We start from the raw sequence: 21,806 nt of genomic DNA, 5'->3' as shown, positions 1-21,806 counted from the left end.
GATAACTTCATTTGTGTCATATTTTAGATTCCACACATAAGGGATACTCATATGGCATTTGTCTTTCTCTGACTTACTTCACTTAGTATGATCATCTCTAGGTCCATCTGTGTTGCTGCAAATGGCATTATTTCCTTCTTTTTTTATGACGAATACGCCAGTGTATATAAAATATGTAAATTTCTTGGACTCTCCAAAATGAATACAAATGTGCTCCTTTTGTTGGAGATCCCATTATTTTGCATTACCAATACACTCTTCACTTAAAAATTTTTTTTCCCACATCTGCCCATTTCACCAGTGCCCAGCACTCTCCTGCTTTTCCTTCAGGTCTTTGTGGAAGCTTTGCTTCCTCCTGGATCCTCTGGCTAAGTTAGTCCCCTCTGTCATGAATCCTCACTCATGACACTGTTCATTTCTCACGCTCATCACTCATGTAACACTGGTGCTTGCTTTCCCTTCCTGTAGGCTTCGTGGGCTACAGGGCAGTGCCCATGTCCTTTGCCATCACCCCCTCCACATATAGCATGATATTTGGTGTCTGTTGGGCTCTTGTGGAAAATAGCTAAGTAAACAACTTCAGACTCCCTTAATTAATGATTACCTTTAGCACTTCTACGTTGTAACCAAAAGTTGCTATGCCCTCAAACTTTATAGGAATATAGAACTGTGCTGTGAGAGTAATACTTGTTCAGTTTACAGTTGATTTATCCATTATCTTATTGAGTTCTCACAGTCATACTGTGAGGTTAGTAGGGTAGGCATTGCTGTGCTTGGTGTTTTAACTTTCTGTTTTATATCGGAGTAGAGTTGATTAATAATGTTGTGTTAGTGTCAGTTGGACCACAAAGTGATTCACTTATACATATACATGTATCCTTTTTCAAATTCTTTCCCCAGTTAGGTTGTTCCATGATATTAAGCAGAGTTCCCTGTGCTATACAGTAGGTCCTTGTTGGTTATTTGTTCACATCAGTCAGAATGGCTGTCATCAAAAAATCCAGAAGCAATAGATGCTGGAGAGGGTGTGGAGAGAAGGGAAGCCTCCTACAGCCTTGGTGAGAATGTAAATTGGTGCAGCCGCTAAGGGAAAAGGGTTGGTAAAGAATCCGCCAGCCATGCAGGAGATCCTGGTTTGATTCCTGGGTTGGGAAATCCCCTGGAGAAGGGATGGGCTACCCACTCCAGTATTCTGGTCTGGAGAATTCCATGGATTATACAGTCCAGGGGGTCACAAAGAGTTGGACACAACTGAGCAACTTTCACTCACTCACTTCACTAAGGAAAAAACAGTATGGAGGTTCCTCAAGAAACTGAAAATAGTGCTGTCTTTATGTAAGGCACGAAGAAACCGAACCTCAGGCAGTGTTCCTCCTCGGTAAACAGTGAACAGAGACTCACTTCCAGAGCCTGTGCTGCTCCGTGTCACCACACAGCCGAATGGTTAGAAAGGCCTTCCACCAGGATTTTCCTGTTTACTTCCAGAAACTTGGTTTTTACCCTTTTAATTCAATTCATGTACAGTGGGTCATTATTTTCTCTTTCCTCCCAATCAGTTCCACCAAACCACTGGCACAAAGAGTTCAAACCATCTAAAATTTGGAGACCATCTAAAATTCCACTCTGCTCAATGTGGATTTCCCACCCGCACCCCCCAATATATGTCACCAATGTCAGTGTCATTTTCTGACCCTCCGTCGATGCATGACACCATGCCTCCACACAAAGGGCCTTCAACACAGCCTTTGTTGTGAGTTCACACCTGTGTTCCACCACAAACTGAGCTGGAAGACCATCTACCGTTGAGGGCCCTGCAGGAATACCAGCAAAAAGGTTTGTCTTTACTGAATGACCATCGGTTCTTGCTGGATGAATTTCCACTGATCGGCGTACATGCTGCCTTTGCAGCCCTGCCACTTCTCTGTGTCAGGTTACCCTGAGTAGACCCAGGTGTTACTGAAATACAATGTCTCATTGTTACTTTCTGATTTCATTTCAATGAACAAGCCTGGGGTGTGCTGCTGAGGACTGTGGTGGTTTAGAGGTGAAAGTGAAAGTCACTCAGTCGTGTCCAACTCTTTGCAACCCTGTGGAGTATAGCCCACCAGGCTCCTCTATCCATGGAATTATCCAGGCAAGAATACTAGAGTGGGTAGCCATTCCCTTCTCCAGGGGATCTTCTCGACCTAGGGATCAAACCCGGGTGAGTCACCTGCATTGCAGGTGGATTCTTTACCATCTGAACCACCAGGTACTTGAGTTATTATTGAATCCTCCTTAAAAAATTGCTTTGATGGTCATTTCCTGCTTTACCTGAGTTTGGCTTGGTTAGGACCGACAGCTCCAACCCCTCTTGTCTGCTGAAGATTCTCCAGGTGCCCTCCTCACTCTCCATGATGATCTTTTATGATCTGTAGCTTCGATATCCTTTAAATATAGTAGGATCCCATGGAACACAGGACTCATGTACAGAGTTCATCTCTTTCCTGTTGCTTCGCATCCATATGATGCATCATATCTGCAGTACGCCTTGCGCCTTGTTTCTGTAGCTTCTATTGCCTTTTAAATTAAAGGACATGGATTGGTCTATAGGGAAATGGCAATCCACTCCAGGACTATTGCCTGGAAAATCCCATGGACAGAGGAGCCTGGTAGACCACAGTCCATGGGGTCGCAAAGAGTCGGACACGACTGAGCAACTTTACTTCACTTCATAGTGTAAATTACACTAGATAAAACTGTTTTTTAACTGCCATTAACACGCCAATGACTTTTAATGTGTTGCACATATTTATACACTAGAACTTACAGAATTAAATGAAACCTGTTCCCTTCCAAGATTTCATTCTAATATATATTAATGAAGGATAATCAAATAAAATGATTTGGCTCCTGAACTGATTGGTTATGAAAAGCCGAGTGTGAAGGGAGTCAACTTACACTACTTCTACACTACCTTTTAAAGGCCATTATTACCTCTCCTGGACAGTAAAGAAATAAATCAGTGGCTTTATCAATGTGACGTGACCATCACTTTGGTCTTAATCTTCCTTCTCTTCCATTCTGGGGAAGTACAAGTGAACCAAATAACGTGCATATTTTTATTCCACGTGTATATTTAGTGGGAAAAAAGAACACTTCTTTGATCAGGAATCTAATTTCTCTTGCTTTCACAGTAATAAACGACTGGTGGCCTTAGTGCCCATGCCCAGTGAGCCTCCATTTAATACCCGAAGAGCCTACACCAGTGAGGATGAAGCCTGGAAGTCGTATTTGGAGAACCCCCTGACGGCGGCCACCAAGGCAATGATGAGCATCAACGGTGACGAGGACAGCGCGGCCGCGCTTGGCCTGCTCTACGACTACTACAAGGTAGACCGCGGAGCCCCGCCTCCCTCTGCCCTCGGCCCCTAGGTCCGCCCCTCTCTGTGGGCAGAGAGGGCAAACTTCGTCCCAGGCCAGAGAACCAAGGGTATTTCCACACTCACCGTGGAACTCAGCCTCTTCCTTGTCTCGTTGCTTCTCTGCTTTCCCGTCTATGAAGCCCAACTTCACCCCTGCCCAGAGGGAGTTTTCCTTTCGGATACTGACTTCCGTGCCCTCTGTTTACAAGCATACATAGTATCTACATTTAATGCCTGCAAGGCAGGAGACCTGGGTTCAGTCCCTGGGTTGGGAAGATCCCCTGGAGAAGCGAAAGGCTACCCACTCCAGTGTTCTGGCCTGGAGAATTCCATGGACTGTATAGTCCATGGGTTGCAGAGTCCGACACAACTGAGTGACCTTCACTTTCACATTTAATTCCTACTTCATATCATATTGCAGTACTTCTTTGCTGCCATTTTTACTCTATGATTTTTGGTGAATAAAGAATATTGCATTGTGTGGCCGTACCATAATTTAGTCATTGCTGTTTTGGGGCATTGAAGCTGCTTTTATTTCTTATTTTATTATTATTTTAAAATTAAGTACTGTGGGACTTCCCTGGCCATCAGTGGTTAAGACTCTGTGCTTCCATTGAAGGGGGCATGGGTTCCATCCCTGGTTGGGGAACTAAGATCCCTCATGATGCATGGTGCAGCCAAAAATAAATAAATTAATAAAATGAAATAAATACATGAAAGAATGAGAACCTTTATGTTTTTGTTTATTTTCTGGCTGAACCCTGTGACGTGCAGGGTCTTAGTTCCCCGACCAGGGACTGAACCCAGTCCCATGGCAGTGAAAGCAGCAGTAAAAGTGCCAAGTCCTAACCACGGGAGTGCCAGGGAACTCCCTAGTTTGCTTTTAGATATTCCATTTCATAAGAAACATCAGGATTTCTAGATTTTTCACTTTTGTAAGAAATACACCAATGAATGCTTTTATGGTAGACTTTTGCAGCAATTCCAAAATCTGTCTCCCTTTGTTTCACTGGGCACTCAGTATTTATTTTGAAAAACCCTTAAAACAAAATGAATGTAATTCACTTGCATTATAAAAATACTTGTCACAGGTACCTTCAAAACAGGAGTATTTCAGGAAATTGAACAAACATTGGTCTGTCTCTACTATAAAGGACTATATCTGGTATGACCTGCTTCCTTAGAACCATTGAAATGTAAAAAGTCAACAAGTATTTACTGATTGAGGATATTTATTGCCTGATTTGATTGTAAACACCTGGGCTTCTGCTGGGATTGGCACAAAGGTGAAAATGGCTGTGTTTATTTTGCCGGTTGGGTGCAACTCTTTAGAATAAGCACTAAATCCTCCTCTTGCCCTCTCCCTCCATCAGGAGAAAATCACACGGGAGGAATTTCTATTTTAGTTAAGCGTCAGTCTCGGTTTCCTACTTCCTTCCTGCATCCCAGTTCCTGTTTCCTTCCAGCAGTCTCCACCATTGCAAGTTGTGCTGCCTCCTGTGTCTCTCCTAAACCAGAGTTTTCATGCTTTCCAAGGATCTCCCACCAACACCAACACCAGTACCAACCCTGGCACTGACCGACCACCCCCAAGCCTACTCTTTGACCAACGTTCCCTAAAATTATTCATTCCTTTTCCAGCTTCCTCTAATTTTCTCTATTAAAACTCTAAGGAGGGCTCCCTCTGTGGGGAGAGAAAATACAGTCAAGCCAAGTTGTGCTTGTTAGTCTCTAAGTTGTGTCCGACTCTATGCGACCTTATGGACTGTACTGCCCGGCTCCGCTGTCCATGGAACTTTCCAGGCAAGAATACTAGAATGGGTTGCCACTCCTTTCTCCAGGGAATCTTCCTGACCCAGGGATCGAACCTGGGTGGGTCTCCTGCACTGCAGGCAGATTCTTCACCATCTGAGACAGGGAAGCCCCAAGCTGTGCTTATTAAAGATGAGATATTGAGTTGGTCAAAAAGTTGGTTCAAGTTTTTCTGTAAGCTGTTATGAGCAAACATTTTGGCCAACCCGATACAAGGTTTGAGTAACTGATAGGTTGGCCCATCCAGGCTATTTTAAATGAGGATATTATTGACTCAAATAAATGCATCTTTTATGGTTAGAAAGTGATGGAGAAATAAATGAAAGGCATTCCACTTGCACCCTTGCAGTCTAGGCTGACTTTTCCCCCTTACTAAGAGAGCTGGAATTGGCAGATTTCACAGCTGTCTTGTGAAGGTATACAATTCCCAACATGACTCATGACCTAGCAAAAAGGGGCTTTAAATTTGGGAACTGGGGTCCACATGAGAGAAGGTAGGGTCTAGTCTCCATTTCATGCAAGCAGGGCAGTTTCCTACACGGAACAGGGAGCACCCGAAAAAAACTGAGCCTGAAAAACAAAGATGGTTTCTCGGCAGGCTTTCTTTTCTTCTTTTGTTTGTGGCTGTTTTATATATTTAAATCCTTTTTGACTGAAAAGCTAATTTGAGAAACACAAGGATAATTTCTAAACGTTTTGGGGTGAACATTTTCAGAATGTATTAAGGATGGTACAGAACTTATCATGTTAGACTGTTTCATGTTCTAGGCTACTTCTTGAGGGTTTCGATTTATTAGACTTTTGTGTTAATACTTAATGTTTGGAAATGATCTCATCCCTAGAAATTGCAAAGCAATTTTTATTTATTATAAAAAATAGTTAAGCTTGACACTCATTAAAATCTGGTAACATATCATTAAAGTGACTATGATTTAATAACTTGGGTCATTAAAACTTTTTGGTAACCTATATAACTTCATTAAGCAAATATGTTAGTAATAGTTTTATAAGACTATGAAGAAATATATTAAGATAATTTTGAAGAAACATATTGTTCTTATTTTTTAAAAACAGATTTTATTCCATTACTGTCATAATTTCAGATATCTTTATTAGATGACAGTTCTTTCATATTAATGAAAAAGAGAAATATACCTTGAAACAAAACTCATTAGTAATTTAGGAAAGAATTTAATTTCCCATAGGTTCAAAGGATAAAGTATTAGTAAATATGGTACCTAGATTACCTCTCCTTTTGTACATTATTAATATTAAAAAGAAAGTTGAAATTCTGCTTTCATAAATATTTTAAGATACAGAGTAGGGAGTTTACATAAAACTCACTTTGAGGATATGGAGAAAATGGAACCCTCCTACGCTGTTGGTGGGAATGTAAATTGGTTCAACAACTGGAAAACGGAGGTTTCTCAAAAAACTAAAAATAGAACTACCATATGACCCCACAATTCCACTCTCAGATATATATTAGAAAAAACCCAAAACACTAATTCACAAAGATATGTGTACCTCACTGTTCATAGCAACATTATTGACAATTGCTAAGATACAGAAGCAACCTAAGTGTCCATCGATGGATGGATAAAGATGTGGTGTGTGTGCGCACACACACACACACAGTGGAATACTAGTCAGTCATAAAAAATGAAACTTGCCATTTGTAACAACGCGGATGGACTAAGAGGATATTATGTTTAGTGAAATGTCAGAGAAAGACAAATGCTATATAATGTCACTTATATGTGAAATCTAAAAAATAAAAACACACCAGTGAATATAACAAAAAAGAAACATACTCAGATATAGAGAACAAATTGGTAGTTACCAGTGGGGAGATGGAAGAGAGAGAGGAGGGGCAAGTTTGGGGTGGGGATTAAAGGTTACAAACTACTATGCATAAAATAAATAGGCTACAAAGATAAATTGTACAACACAGGGAGTAGCACCAATATTTTATAATAACTAAATGTAGTATGATCTTTAGAAACTGGAGATTACTGTGTTGTACACCTGAAACTTATATAACATTGTACATCAACCAGACCTCAAATAAATAAGTAGTCATCACTACTTCGGAGAAGGCAATGGCACCCCACTCCAGTACTCCTGCCTGGAAAATCCCATGGACAGAGGAGCCTGGTGGGCTGCAGTCCATGGGGTCGCTAAGAGTCGGACACGACTGAGCAACTTCACTTTCACTTTCCACTTTCATGCATTGGAGAAGGAAATGGCAACCCACTCCATGTTCTTGCCTGGAGAATCCCAGGGACGGGGGAGCCTGGTGGACTGCCGTCTATGGGGTCGCACAGAGTCAGACACGACTGAAGCGACTTAGCAGCAGCAGCATCACTACTTGCTCTGTCCATGGGATTTCCCAGGCAAGAATACTGGAGTGGTTTTTCTTTTCCTACCCCAGGGGATCTTCCTGACACAGGGATCAAACCCACGTCTCTTGTGTCTCCTGCATTGGCAGGTGGATTCTTTACCACTAGTGCCACCTGGGAAGCCCCATTTAATCTTAACCACTTCCTTAAAGGCCCTGTCTCCAAGTATAGTCACATTGGAGATTAGGGTTTTAACATACAAACATTGGAGGCATACAATTCAGTCTATAACACTCTACCCTGTTTAAAAAATGCTTTAATGGAATCTATTTGAAAATAAGCTCAAAACTTTAAAATATGCATTTGAAGCTTAGATGTAATCTATTATAAAAATAACCAAAATGCTAGAATTTGTCATAATTTAAAGACTCAGATACTAGCCTAGCTCTCTATTCGGTTCAAGCTACTTACCAACAACAGAGCCAACAACAGCTCTGAAGTCAATTGTGACCTTTTGATTAATTTCAGGCATGACAGAAAAATATGACAGATTTCATTTGTTATTTTTATGTGGTTTGATTTACTTTAGCTTACTTTACTTTCCCCCTGAAGAAGCTGGTGATTTGTAATCATCTGATTCTAGCTCTGGTGAAAGTATTCTTCCCTGGCCCGTTGGTTCCTCTCTATTCTGTTGACCTGGTGCTGCTGGACACCAAGATGTTTGTTTGTTTGTCTAACCATTTGGTCATCCATTTATTCATCCATCCATCCAACAAGTGCTAATTCACCACGACCTTCCAGCAATGGTGTTAGATATTAGGGGGGTGGGTTGAGTATCCAAAGGCAGATGGGACCCCATTTAAGACCTTAGTGAGGTCACAGTCCAGGACGTCTGTAACAGTCCCGTAAACCTATAACAACAGTGCATGGCAGTAAATACTATGAAAGTGATGTGCTCCAGGTGCAGTGAGGAGGGCGTGCCAGGCTTCCAGAGAGCTCAGGTTTTCCAGAGTTGTGCTCAGTCGCTCAGTCATGTCTGACTCTTTACGACCCCATGGACTGAAACTGGTGGTGCTGGCGGTGAAGACCCCACCTGCCAATGCAGGAGACATAAGAGATGGGAGGCAGTGCCTATTCTACGGGGAAGCAGAGGAGAGTTTTTCAGGTAGGCATACAGAGAGGGAGCATTTTAGGCAAAGCAAACAGGAGATGAGAAAACGTGGGAGGTCAAACTCCAGGATGCATTCAGTGAAATCCAAGGAATCAGCCTTGCTGAACTGTGGAGGTGAGTGAGGGGGGAGGGCAGTCAAGGTTGGTTAGGAAGGCAGCGACTCCTTCTGGAAGTGACCAGACTGGTGGGCTGGGCTTTATTCCCCCAAGAGGGAGTGCAGGGCTAGGTACATGGCCTTGTTTTTTGCTAGATGAATGAGTGAATAAATGATTTAATAAATATTCAGAAGCTTTAGAAATTTTTGAAATAAATCTTTTTATTTTTAATTTAAAAATGGAGCCTTTTGTTTTCAGTTTATATACATTATAGAAAATGGATAGAAGCTTAAAGAAAATGAAATTTCCTGTAATTTTTCTATTATATTCTTTGACATCATTTTCTGTATTACTGAAGGATTTTGAACATTGGGCTGGTAGATTGGAGAAATGACTTACACATGTTATAGCAACAGCAGCAGCAGGGAGATGGATTATGAGCAGAGAATCCAGTGAACAGGTTGTTGCGATTGTCCAGATAAAAAAGAATGAAGCCCTAAAGTAAGACCTAATGGTAGCTGTTCCCTGGGTCAGCATTTGTGAGCTTCTTCTTAAATCAGCTGCTATATTTAGTCAGTCATGCAACACAGAAACAAAGCTGTATGTTCAGGAGATCATTGAGTATTTGTTTGAATAAAAGTTGGCAACTGATTCTGTTTGTGTGTGTGTGTACGTGTATGTGTGTGTGTGTGTGTGAGAGAGATTTGATGAGAGAGCCCTATAACTAGGATCACAATAGCTTAGTTGATTCTCAGAGTAACCAAGGCGGAGTACAGAAGAAGGGCTTTGGGGAAAAGGATAATTGTAGGTTGAGTTTGAAGTGCTTGTAGGATATCCAGGGAGGGGTGTGTGGTGGTGAGTCTAGACTCGGAAGGGGCCTGAGTTCAGAGGTCTCGGTTTCTCTAAGAAGGACAGTCTTTGGGAAGCCAGAAGTAAACATGGTTCAGGGGGGCCCAGATGGGAGGGAGGAAATCTGAAGGCACGGTGGGGTCAGCCTCAAAGAGCACTCTGGTCCTTCTCAATGGAGCCAGATGGATTTGCAGGGACTAAGTGAAGGAGAGGAGAGACCAGTTAGCTGATGCAGTAACCCAGGCAAAAGAGGTGGGGGGCTGAGCCAGGAGGCAGGCCTCCACAGGGAAGTGGATGGATCTGAGTCACATGGGATTTAGTGTGGTGTCTTTAAGACTCATTCATATTATAGCATGTATCAGAATTTCATCTTTAAGACTGAATAACATTTCATTGTGTGTGTGTGTGTGTGTATATATATATATATATGTATGTATATAAAACACATTTTGTTTACTCATTCATCTGTAGATGGACATTTGAGTCATTTACACCTTTTGGCTATTGTGAATTATGCTGCTGTGAACATGGGTTTGCTTAGTATTAAAATTTTGTGATTATCCGTCATCTTCAGTAGATGATAGGAGTTTTGTTTTATTCATTTCGTTTCTTGTTTAGCATGTAGTAATGCTGCTACTCTGTAGACCCTCAACATCGACATGTGCATGAAGGACTTAAAATTGATTTACTTTATTTTTATTTAACAAATGCTTATAAATTTCCACGCTAAGTGCCCTTAAAAAATCAACTCTTCTAATTTTACTAAACACCCGGTGAGGTGTAGAACTACCACTATTCCTTTTTTTACAGCTGAGGAAACTGAGGCAGAGTTAGTTTGTGGTAGAGCTGAGATTTGAACCGAAACGATCAGGTCAAGGTCTGGACTCTTAGTCACCCTGCTGTGTCGCCGCCCTCGCCCAGCTGGCTGGGCTTGCAGACACATTTGGGTGAGTGGAAACCATCCATGAGGATTGCAAGAGAAGTCCAGAAAAGAGAAACTTCTCATAAACACTCTTTTATGTCAAAATAGTGCAGGGTGCATTTTCAGTGCAAAGGTGTGTGGCTAGAAGGAAGATCTGGAGATTTAGGGGAAAAACAAAATTGAAAAACAAAAAAATCAAAAACATCCAACCAGCCAAACAAATCTAAACCCACTGTTCATGTATTTGAGAACTGTGGTAGAGATAGAAAAGCGATCCATAGTGCCGTTGAGTGATTAGATGATGCTCAGAAACACAGCTGGTCGGGGTGTCCCTTCTCTCAAGTAGCGCTTTTTCAATAATCTTTCAGGTAATGCGTTGGCACTGTAGTTGTGAAGTCCATAATAAAAGTGCCTTAGAAGAAGAAGGGTGGAAGGCAATGGCACCCCACTCCAGTACTCCTGCCTGGAAAATCCCATGGACGGAGGAGCCTGGTGGGCTGCAGTTCATGGGGTTGCTAAGAGTCGGACATGACTGAATGACTTCACTTTCACTTTTCACTTTCATGCACTGGAGAAGGAAATGGCAACCTACTCCAGTGTTCTTGCCTGGAGAATCCCAGGGACGGGGGAGCCTGGTGGGCTGCCGTCTATGGGGTCGCACAGAGTTCGACATGACTGAATCGACTTAGCAGAAGAAGAAAGGTGAAAGGAAGGCAAGCCGTGAGCTATGTAGGGAGGTTGGATAAAGGTGGCCCAGGTATTAGGTGTTGCCTCACCACTGAACGGTGCAGCCCACTACCCAGTTTTCCCCTCTACATGTCAGTCTAGAGTCCCTCATCACAGTGGGGGGTCAGTCCTGTTCCTTAATGGGATACTTGTAGCTCCAAGATGCTTTTTCTCTGCTCCAGAGTAGAGATACCCTTTCCCCTCATCTGCGCCCAACCAAGGAGGGGAGGACTCAAGAGGTGCGCAGGTCCAGCGATAACTGCCTGTGTCAGCGGAGCACAGCAGAATCAGGATTGCTGTGACTTTGCATCAGTCATCACCGTTTTGTGTCTGGTCCGCTTCATTGCTACTCAGGCCTCTCACCTTTAACCATCTCCTGGCCATTGCGAATTTGCCACCTTTCTCCAGAGAATGTTCCGTTTCATTTTCTTTGCTTATGCTGGTGTCAAGCTCTCTGCACAAGGTCACAGTTGCATCTATGTAAGTCTGACTGACGGTTGGTCATGATTTCAGGTTCCTCGAGACAAGAGGCTACTGTCTGTAAGCAAAGCAAGCGACAGCCAAGAGGACCAGGATAAGAGGTATGATGATATACATAGGAGTATGCCTGACTCCCCAGATAACTCCTTTTTTATGTTTTTGACAACAATAGTATTAAACTATAACTTTTGTTCTTGAGAGGGTATGGGAGTTAAGAAGCTTAATGTCTGCTCCCTGTCTTTTGGAGCCTGGACCAAAACCGGATTTCTCAGTTGGAAGAGCAAATCGTAGTTTTTGGTTTTGCAATTTGCAGAGGTTCATTAGTGTCTTCCAAGGAGGCTGCAAATCCCAAGAGACAGAGATGATATACTGGCAAGATAGCCCACTGCTAGTGTGAACTTTTCTGTTAATTCAGTGGCTGTGTAACTGCGATGAGGCTCTTGAGGGAGTGAGACATTTGAAGATGACCTTTGGTAAGGGGGAGAGGAAGGAGGCCAGGCTGATCTCAGTCCAGGGAGGAGCTGGTAGGGAGCCATGGGTGGCAGAGGACACTGTCAGGGTGCAGGGGCAGGAAAGATATTAGGAGACCATAGGTAACACTCTTTTCCTTCAATCCTGAATTAAGAACCAGTTGAAAAACAAGACACAGATTGAAATTAAAAAGGAAAATAAATCAATTTTATTTCTGATGAAGATAATTAGAGAATGTGATTTTGAACGGGCAATTTGTAACATATCAGTACTGACTTGGATATGACCTATTATCCAGTCCCAGGCAGGACTTCAGGCCTCCCTGAAGGGACGTATGGCCTGGCCAAGGTGACTGGAGTGTCTGTCCCCTTTCTTTGGCCAAGACGATCCAGACATAAAGGAGGACCCATAAAGGTCTGAACCACCTTGCTCAGCTACTTCTCCCAAAGTAGCTCCCGAACACAACCAATCAAATATATCTCTTCCCCTGCAGAGGAATGGAGAAGCCCTGGTGCTTTTCTGTTTGGGGGTTTTCCACTTGGAAACAAGAAGCCAAGAGAAATGAAGTCTCCTACTAAAACAGATGTCAGAAACTGGCCTGCCCTTGATAGGAACTGCTGTGACCCTGCGATCTTGTCATGTGACTAGCAGTGGGGACCACCCTGCCAGCCAGTGGTATTGTCCATGTGTCACCTCCAGGGCACACCCCCAGCAGAAGGTCAAGGCTGTCTGCATATGATTTGCTGTTCCAAGGGGATCTTCTGGAACTTTATGCTGCTTTGGGGACCCAGCACTGGTTAGTAGCAGTGATGACAGGGAGAAAGAGGCTGATACTCTTCAGGTCCAATAACTTTTCCTCCATCCAGTCAGTATTTAATAAGCTAAAGAGGTTTAAGTCCTACACCAGTAATCACAGAAAGATTAGGGACGCATGCAGGAGGTGGAGATGGGGAGAGAAATGAACCTAAAACGTGCTCTGTATGTATCGTAATAGACACAAGAGGCCCTGTTTTGGTGAAGTATCTTTTAGAGCAACCTTAAAGACTGACAGCTGCCCATTGTATTTTAAAGGCCGTTTTTATGATATCTATGGAGTGCCTTGAAAAAAAACTGGCAGTGAGGTATAGACAAATTACCTTGTATAGACTAATTATGACTTTGTAGACTTCTGGTTAAATGTAATTTGGAAGGATATCATTTGGTCTGCAGTGTACTCATGAATTAGGGTGCCATGGGCTGGCATAATATCATTACAAATGTTTGTATACAGAAGTCACCACTTTGAAAAGTAATCTCAAGGAGATGAGTCCAGTTTTTTTTTTTTTTAAGAGTATATTTTCATCACCATTCCTAGCATTGCATTTTTTCCTCATGTTATAATGTTTGGTTCAATTTTAAATTCTATTGCAAGTGAGTTAGTATCTCACAATTGCTCTTAACTTTGCTCAGATCACCCATTTTTGGGGATGACTTTCAAAGTTCTCTGGCATCAGCTTTTAATGTCAGTGCTATCTGTAGAGGCACTGTTAACACATTATAGGACAGTGCTGAGTCTATTATTTCCTTGTCTCGTGGTAATGAAGATTCAACTATATTTGCATGACTCTATTCGCTTGCTTATTTATTTGTTTATAAGAATGCCCAAAATATTTTGACTTGTGTTTCTTGCTTAGAATCCAAGTGTTTTACATGAAATACAGACTTAAGAAATTTGGACTGAAGTGGACTCTGATGGTAGAGGAGTTGATGAATTTAGAATATTTTGGCCAAGCCAGTAAGACCATGCTTGTGCAAAGCCCAAAAGTGTGAAGAAAGTAGATAATTGCTTTGGTAGCTACTGAACATAGACCAACCCTTCTACACTCAACTTGCAGGATATTATCCAAAGGGTACTGCATAAAATGAGTTTGGGAGATTCTGGGTTACAATTAAACTTTTGGAGGAACCGCTGGGGGCCTTTACTGTGTTCACGGCTGTGACCCACCAGGGTGGTCTTCTTGTTGTGGCAATAGCATCTTTTTAAAAAATATTGATTCTATCGTGGACTCCTTTCTTGAGGAACATGTATTAACATGCCATGTGATGTTCTAAAAAAAAGGTTTAGAAAATACTGATATAAATGGGTGGTCTGGGTTTTGGCATCATCCACTCACTGGATTCAGATTAAACGTAATATCTAATTTTCACTGTGTCTTAGACACAGATTCATTGTATTGATTTGGCCACGAAAGCAGGTTATTACTGAAAGCCAGTATGTTTATAGACTCGTGATTTTATTCTTTAAAGGATTCCTTTCTAGAGTGGTTTCTTTAGGTCTGTGGCTGACTCAGAGAGGTTCAGGTATTTTTCTGTTGGCTTTGCTCATGAGGAGCCATTTTCTCCCCAAGCTTCCCTTTGAAGTTTTATCTGAAAAATCAAAGCTAAAAATACCAAGCCCTGTTTGAGAGTTAGGCAAGTTCAGAGGCCAGTTGACTTCCTTTACAGAGAGGAGCCAGGAGAGCTCAATTCTTAGAAGAACCAATTTTGTTCAAACATTTCTCCTGATGAAAAATGCCTATAAACCCCAGAAAGCACATGCTGGTTTAAAAAAAGCAGACACCAGGGACAGGGTTGCATACAAAACATGCATTTTCTTTCTGTCATTCAGGATAATCTATAAATAAGTAAGAGATGGCCTCAAACCTTACTGACTACTAGGACTTGGATAGTAAAATCACTTTGCTGTCAACAGTGCTCATTTAGTAAGAAGTTGCTCTTTGCTTCTGCTCTCACTCAAAATCCTGCAGTATAGATGCAAATAGTTCATCCTATCCTGGTAAGAATTAATTTTCTAAATCCTTTTTTTTCTCTTTGTACCAGTCAGGAGGTGTGAGATCTGAGAGCTCTTGTCTTACATAAGCCCAGTTACACCACTTCCTTAAGTCCTGATAGTAATTCAATGCTCAGGATATCAATGAGCTCATGGTTTTTCTCAATTAAGTGAAAATATTTTAATGACAAGTTCTCATTATCTTATTTTTATCTGCAAAGGGTTTAGCCTGCAGAACAGTGAAAACTTTTCTTCCCAATCTTCTCCTTCAACCTATTGTTCTGCCCCTAATTTTTAAATTACTGTGAATTTTTTAAAAATTATTTTTAATTGAAAGATAATTGCTTTACCAGTATTTACCAGTACCACAAAACCAGTATTGTATTGGTTTCTACCAAATCCCTGTGTTTTTAAAAAAGGCTATTTAAATTTTTTTCTTTTGAAAGCTTTCAAACATATTCATTAAAAAAACAGTGGTATAATGAACCCCCAAAGACCCATTCCATCCTCCAGATTCAGTACTTGATAACTTTTTCTTACACCTATTTATTCTTCACCATTTCTTTCTTTCCCTTCTTTCTTTCTTTTTTTAAAAAATTTTTATTGCAATAGTATTTAAAATAAGTTCCTGGCTTAACTTTATGTCATTTCACCTGTGACATGACATATTTAGAGATCCATATCCATTTGATATGGATCTCTAAATAAACAAGGACCTTTTATTACATAATCTCAAAATCATTATCACATCTAAGTGAATGAACAATACTCCTTAACATCAGCTAACTTTCAGTTCATATTTGATTGTCTCAAAAATCCCATTGCCTCATAAATACCTCTTTGGCTTTTTAGATCAGGATCCAAACAAGATCTGCTCGTCCTGTTTGGCTGTCATGCCTTTTAAATCTCTTAACCTAGAACAAGTCTCCCACCTTTCTTTCTTTTTTCATGCCTCTGACTTATTGAGGAAACCAGGTCAGTAAGATGTGTGATATTCTGGTTTGTATGATTGTTTCTTTTCAGTGTTGTTTAAATTATTCTTCCAGCTCCCGTATAGCCTAAGAACGGGAAGTTAGATATAAAGCTTGGTTTGATTTAGAGTCAACATTTGATTTTTGTTGAGCATTTCCTAGGTGGGGCTGATCGCATGCTACCAGGAGGCACATGGGGGTGCTTGTCCTACTTCTAGTGGTGGAAAGATCCATTTCATTCCATTGTAAAGCTCACCATCAATTTTTTTTCCCCTAATGCATTAGCATCCGCTGATTCTTGCTTGCATCAGTTATTAGGAGTTGCAAAATGATGATTTTTCTAATTCTATCCTGTTGCTGGGGGGCGGGTTTCAATACACAGAAACTGTCTCGGCACGAGTGAAGCCCAGAGTAATTTGAGCGGAGGAGAAAACCGAGTGCAGGTCCTGAAGACTGTTCCAGTGAACCTTTCCCTGAATCAAGACCACCTGGAGCATTCCAAGCGGGAGCAGTACAGCACGAATGTCCCCGAGAGCCCAGCCATCATCCCCGTGTCAGGAATCACAGTGGTGAAGGCTGAAGATTTCACCCCGGTTTTCATGAGCCCACCTGTGCACTATCCCCGGGGAGAAGGGGAGGAGCAACGCGTGGTTATCTTTGAACAGACTCAGTATGGCGTGCCGTCCATGGCCGGCCATAGCACCTACCTCAAGGACGACCAGCGGAGCACCCCGGACAGCACTTACAGCGAGAGCTTCAAAGATGGAAACACAGAGGTGAGTCCCTGGCTCTTACATCAGGAGCCCGAACCGAAACCCAGAACCCATACCTAACTTTTTTCCTCTGTTTGCTTTAAAAAAAAAAAAAGTATTTATTTCTTTTTGGCTGCACGGGATCTTCATTGCTGCATGCTGGCTCTCTCTAGTTGCGGTGAATGGGGCTACTCTCTAGTTGCTGTGCATGGGCTTCTCATTGCGGTGGCCTTTCTTGTTGAAAAGCACGGGCTTTTGGGGACCCGGGCTTCAGCAGTTTCAGCGAATGGGCTCTGCAGCATAGGCTTAATAGTTGTGGCCCCCGGACTTAGCTGTTCCACGGCACGTGGGATCTTCCTGGACCGGAGGTAGAACTGTCTCCAGCATTGGCAGGTGGATTCTTTACCACTGAGCCCCCCAGAAAAGCCCTTTATTTGCTTTTTATGTGGGATGAGTGAATTCAACTGTGAGTTCATTTTTTTTTTAAAAACATGTTTGCTTCTTTCCTTATAAACAGATTTTATTAAAACACAGGTTGTGTGGAGGAATATTCTCATTTTCCTGACTCTGAGATGACAGATTCCTCTATGGGCTTTAGTTTTAGTCTTAAAATCAAATATTTGTGAAGAACAGAGCTGTTTGTGTGGAAGTTTCCTACTTTTTAAAGTTTTCACCTTGACTTCTTCTAGTTTGTAACCTTCCAAATGGCAACCAAAGGTGTTGCCTGCCCATCATTTTTTAAAAACGAAGCAACTCTTCTTTAAAAACTTATTTATTTTAATTGAAGGATAATTGCTTTATGATATTGTGTTGGTTCCTGCCATACAGCGGCATGAATCTGCCATAGGGGTACATATGTCCCTTCCCTCTTGAACCTCCTTCCCACCCCACTCGGCCATCACAGAGCTGATGTGATGAGCTCCCTGAGTCATACAGCAGATTCCCATTGGTTGCTTTACATATGGTGGTGTATATGTTTCCATGCTACTCTCCATTCACCCACCCTCTCCTTCCCCCACAGTGTCCACAAGTCTGGTCTCTATGTTTGCACCTCCATTCCTGCCCTGCAAATAGGTTTATCAGTACCATCTTTCTAGATTCCATATATATGTGTTAATATACAGTATTTTTTTTTCTCTTTCTGACTTACTTCACTCCGTATAATAGGCTCTAGGTTTATCTACCACTGACTCAAATGTGTTCTTTTTATGGCTGTGTAATATTCCATTGTACATATGTACCGCAGCTTCTCTATCCATTCATCTGTTGTTGGCCATCCACAGGTTGCTTCCATGCCTTGCTGCTGCTGCTGCTAAGTTTCGTCAGTCGTGTCTGACTCTGTGCGACCCCATAGATGGCAGCCCACCGGGCTCCCCTGTCCCTGGGATTAGCTATTGTAAATAGTGCTTCAGTGAACACTGGGGTACATGTGTCTTTCTCAATTATGGTTTTCTCAGTGTATATGCCCAGTAGTGGGATTGTTGGGTCTTATGGTTTTATTTTTATAAAACTAGTTTTATTCCTAGCTTTTTAAGGAATCTCCATATGCTTCTCCATATGCTCCTCTGTAATAGTATCAGTTGATATTCCCACCAACAGTGGAAGAGGGTTCCATTTTCTCCACACCCTCTCCAGCATTTATTGTTTATAGATTAAAACTATATAACTCTTTAAAGACCTTGTCAGATGAAAACTCAAGGAAGAATTGGTATTATCAGTAATAAAGTGTGTATACGTATGTGTATTTTGCACCTTACAGATGGATTCTGTGTATTCTTCTCATGTGCCCAAAGAATTTGCAGAGGCAGTGGATCTTTGCTTGCTTGTTTGTTTTAAATTCACAGGTTTTAAGGGCACAGTTTGAAAATTTTGTTAATTGTATCCAGTTGTGTAACCAACATCAGAATCAACAGACAGCTTCCTCACCCTAAAAGTCTGAACTTGAAGCTCTCCCCTCCCCCCTTGCTCATGGCAAACACTCACCTGCCGTCAGTCACTATAGTTTTGCTTTATCTAAGATTTCATACAAATGGAATGATGGAGTATGCAATCTTGTATGTTCTCTTCTTTCATTTAGTATAATATTTTTGAGTTTCATCTGTGTTACTGGTTATATTAATAATTTCTTAAATTGCTGAGTAATATTTCATGGTAAGCATATATCACTATTCATCAGCTGGTGGATATTTGTTGCTTCTAGTTTTTGGCTATTATAAATAATGCTGCTGTAGACATTCAGGTTTTAATGTGGATGTATGTTTTCATCTCTCTTGGGTACATAACTATGGTTGGACTTGGTGGGTCATCTGATAAATGTATATGTAACTTTATATGGGTCATGTGGGAAATGTATGTGAAACATTGTTGTACAGTGTTTCAAGGTAGCTGTAATATTTTCATTCTCACCAGCATTACATGAGGATTCCCGAACTTTTCCACATCCTTGCCCAAGCTTGATACCACCGATCTTTTAAGCTTTACTTTAGTGTATATGTGATGTTGTCTCATTATGGTTTAAACCTGCATTTCTCTGATGTCTAGTGATGTTGAATATTATTCTGTGTGTTTATTTGACTACTTCTATAACTCCTTTTATGAAATGTCTGTTTCAAATAATTCGCCCAATTTTTAGATTGGGCTGCTGGTCTTTCTTTTATTAAGTTGTAAGAGTTTCTTAAATTGTGTAACCCTTGACCAGTTATGTTTTACAATTTGATGGCTGCTTTATTTAACTATTCAAACAGCAACACTAATCTTGATAAAGTCCAATTGATCAATATTTTTCTCTTAGAGTTTACGCTTTTGATATATTGTTTAAGAAATCTTGGCCTAACCTAATGTCACAAATATTTTCTGGTTTTTTTTTTCCTAAGCATTTAATCGTTTTTACCTTTTGAGTGTAGGTTTATGATCCACTCTGATATAATTTTCATATTGGATACTAGAGAATTTTCATATTGGATACTAGAGAAGTGTTGTCCCATTTTTTTTTATGTTGACATCCAGTGTTCCAGAACCACTTGTTAAAAAGGCAGTATTCTCTTCATTTAATTGCCTTGAGATCTTTGTAGAACATCAGTTGCTAATATAATTGACTTGGCGTATGTCATGTTTTTTTTTTTTTTTTTGAGTTTGTGTCAGCTTCTTCCACATTTCGGAGCAGTGACTCTGCATTTGAGTCACTGGTCACTGACATCTCATTTTGCCTGGCCGATTAAAGACAACAGCAGAAGGAGAAAACTTGTGGTTTTTTTCCTTTCTTAAAGAGGAGTGTGGTGGCAGCATACTGAATACTTGCAGCCTGCTGCCCATTTAGTTGCCAGCAGGACAAACTTCAGCCACTGAGGCTGAAATGGTAACCTTAAACAATAATATCTTAAAATAATAAGCATTTGATGAGCACTTACTCTGTGCTGGGCATCATTCTATGTAATATGGACTCATGTAATCCTCCCAAAACTCCCACGAGGTAGGTACTATTATTGTCATCTCTGTTTTCCAAATGAGATGCATAAGGGCAGCTGTGAACATACCACAGTAAGTGGCAAAGATGGGACTTGCCACAAGCTGTTGGTCTCCAGGGCCAGCGTCCTTGACCATTAGCTCTATATTCAGAGACAACGTGGGGCCTTCTGGTTCTCAGGAGTTCCATTGCTGAACATAGTGCCTTACCCCGATGTGTTTGTTTTTTCATCTGAGTGTTCTTTATCTATGTCATTAGCTGTTTCTCATCTTTCATATGATAATAAGAGGGACAAAAGGAACCAGCTCTCTTCAGCGTTGGTAGGGGCTCATAGTAGACAGGTCACACTAGCAGCCCTTCCTTTCCTGACTCGTCATTCCTGAATGCCTGCTGCTTTCTATGAATTTGGGGAAAGAGCAGAGCGAGACAGGATAAATTCGCTGTGCTCATCAGGGTTCCATATTTTTGGGGTTCAGGGGGCTTTACATCAAGCATTCAATGTCCTTGTAGTGACAGTGTTATCTTCAGGTTTGCTTCTTTGGCTTCCTGTGTGGCTTAAAATCATCTACAAGCTTCTTCTCCCTGTTCCCCTCTCCTTTTTTTCCCTATTATTTCTGGGATGAGCAGGGGTTACTTCCTCGTTGTAGTGATATGGGCTTCTCATTGCAGTATCTTCTCTTGTTGCGGAACATGGGCTCTAGGCGCACAGGCTTCAGTGGTTGCAGCAGGCTTAGAAGTTGGGGTGCATGGGCTTAGTTGCTCTGAGGTTTGTGGGATCTTCCCAGACCAGGGATTGAACCTGTGTCCCCTGCATTGGCAGGTGGATTCTTAACCAGTGGGCTACCAAGGGAGTCCCCCTGCTCCTTCTTCTTTTCTTTTTTTTTCAAACTGAGCAAGGGATCTTGTAGGGTTTTGGTATTGTTGAATATTTGGTTTGCCCTCAAGCAGTCAGGGGTGCTTCTGTAGGGAAAAGCAAATCACTCCACAAAGGAATGTGAGGTGCATACTTTTTCACCAAAGGGTTGCTACTAATGTTTTTCTCACACAGTGCAGAAATATTCCATTAGTCACAGAAGAGTCCATGGATGTGGTCCAATGTCAACGGAACCGTCACCCTATTTGGGGGATGTGTTATCAGTTGTGTTGTAGATAAAGAGGCTTATGAAAGGAAGCTATTGTATTCAGGGTTTTATTTTGAAGTAAATGAGAAAGCAACTCACCAGAAATGAAATGTGAAAATTATTTCCATTGAATTTAGTTTAGATGCTCTCCTAGTCTTGGAAATCAGTATTTACATTGCATAAGGTATTTCAATGTGATGTAAATTAATTGAAATCATCTATCATGATCTTCAGCCATGGCATTGTCAGCAGGTTATAAAATTAGGTGATTTCAGAGTGATTTCACCAAGTAAATTTCACTAAGGAAGATTTGTCTAAAACCTAGTACTTCCTTTAGGCAAACTATTAAAATCCCTACTACTTGTTGAATTGGCAAGTTTCATTTGCTATTACAGATGACTTCTTCTCTCTGTATCTG

The 21,806-nt window shown here is 41.3% G+C and overlaps 1 protein-coding gene across 2 annotated transcripts in view; it reads left to right on the top strand.

Moving 5' to 3' along the window:
* Window positions 1-21,806, top strand: part of GRHL2 (grainyhead-like 2 (Drosophila)) — a 171,783-nt gene that overhangs the window by 41,183 nt on the left and 108,794 nt on the right. For both annotated transcript variants that reach the window (XM_010863509.1, XM_010863508.1), the window contains exons 2-4: window positions 3,177-3,372; window positions 11,835-11,902; window positions 16,435-16,828. In XM_010863509.1, coding sequence (XP_010861811.1) covers window positions 3,205-3,372; window positions 11,835-11,902; window positions 16,435-16,828 — 630 coding nt within the window. In that variant the 5' untranslated portion in view covers window positions 3,177-3,204. The remainder of the gene's footprint in view (window positions 1-3,176; window positions 3,373-11,834; window positions 11,903-16,434; window positions 16,829-21,806) is intronic.

This window comes from Bison bison, unplaced genomic scaffold (genome assembly GCF_000754665.1).
Source record: "Bison bison bison isolate TAMUID 2011002044 unplaced genomic scaffold, Bison_UMD1.0 scf7180017864491, whole genome shotgun sequence".
Classification (NCBI taxonomy): Eukaryota; Metazoa; Chordata; class Mammalia; order Artiodactyla; family Bovidae; genus Bison; species Bison bison.
The sequence above is the reverse complement of the archived record's forward strand: the minus strand, read 5'-3'. Positions and strand labels throughout refer to the sequence as shown.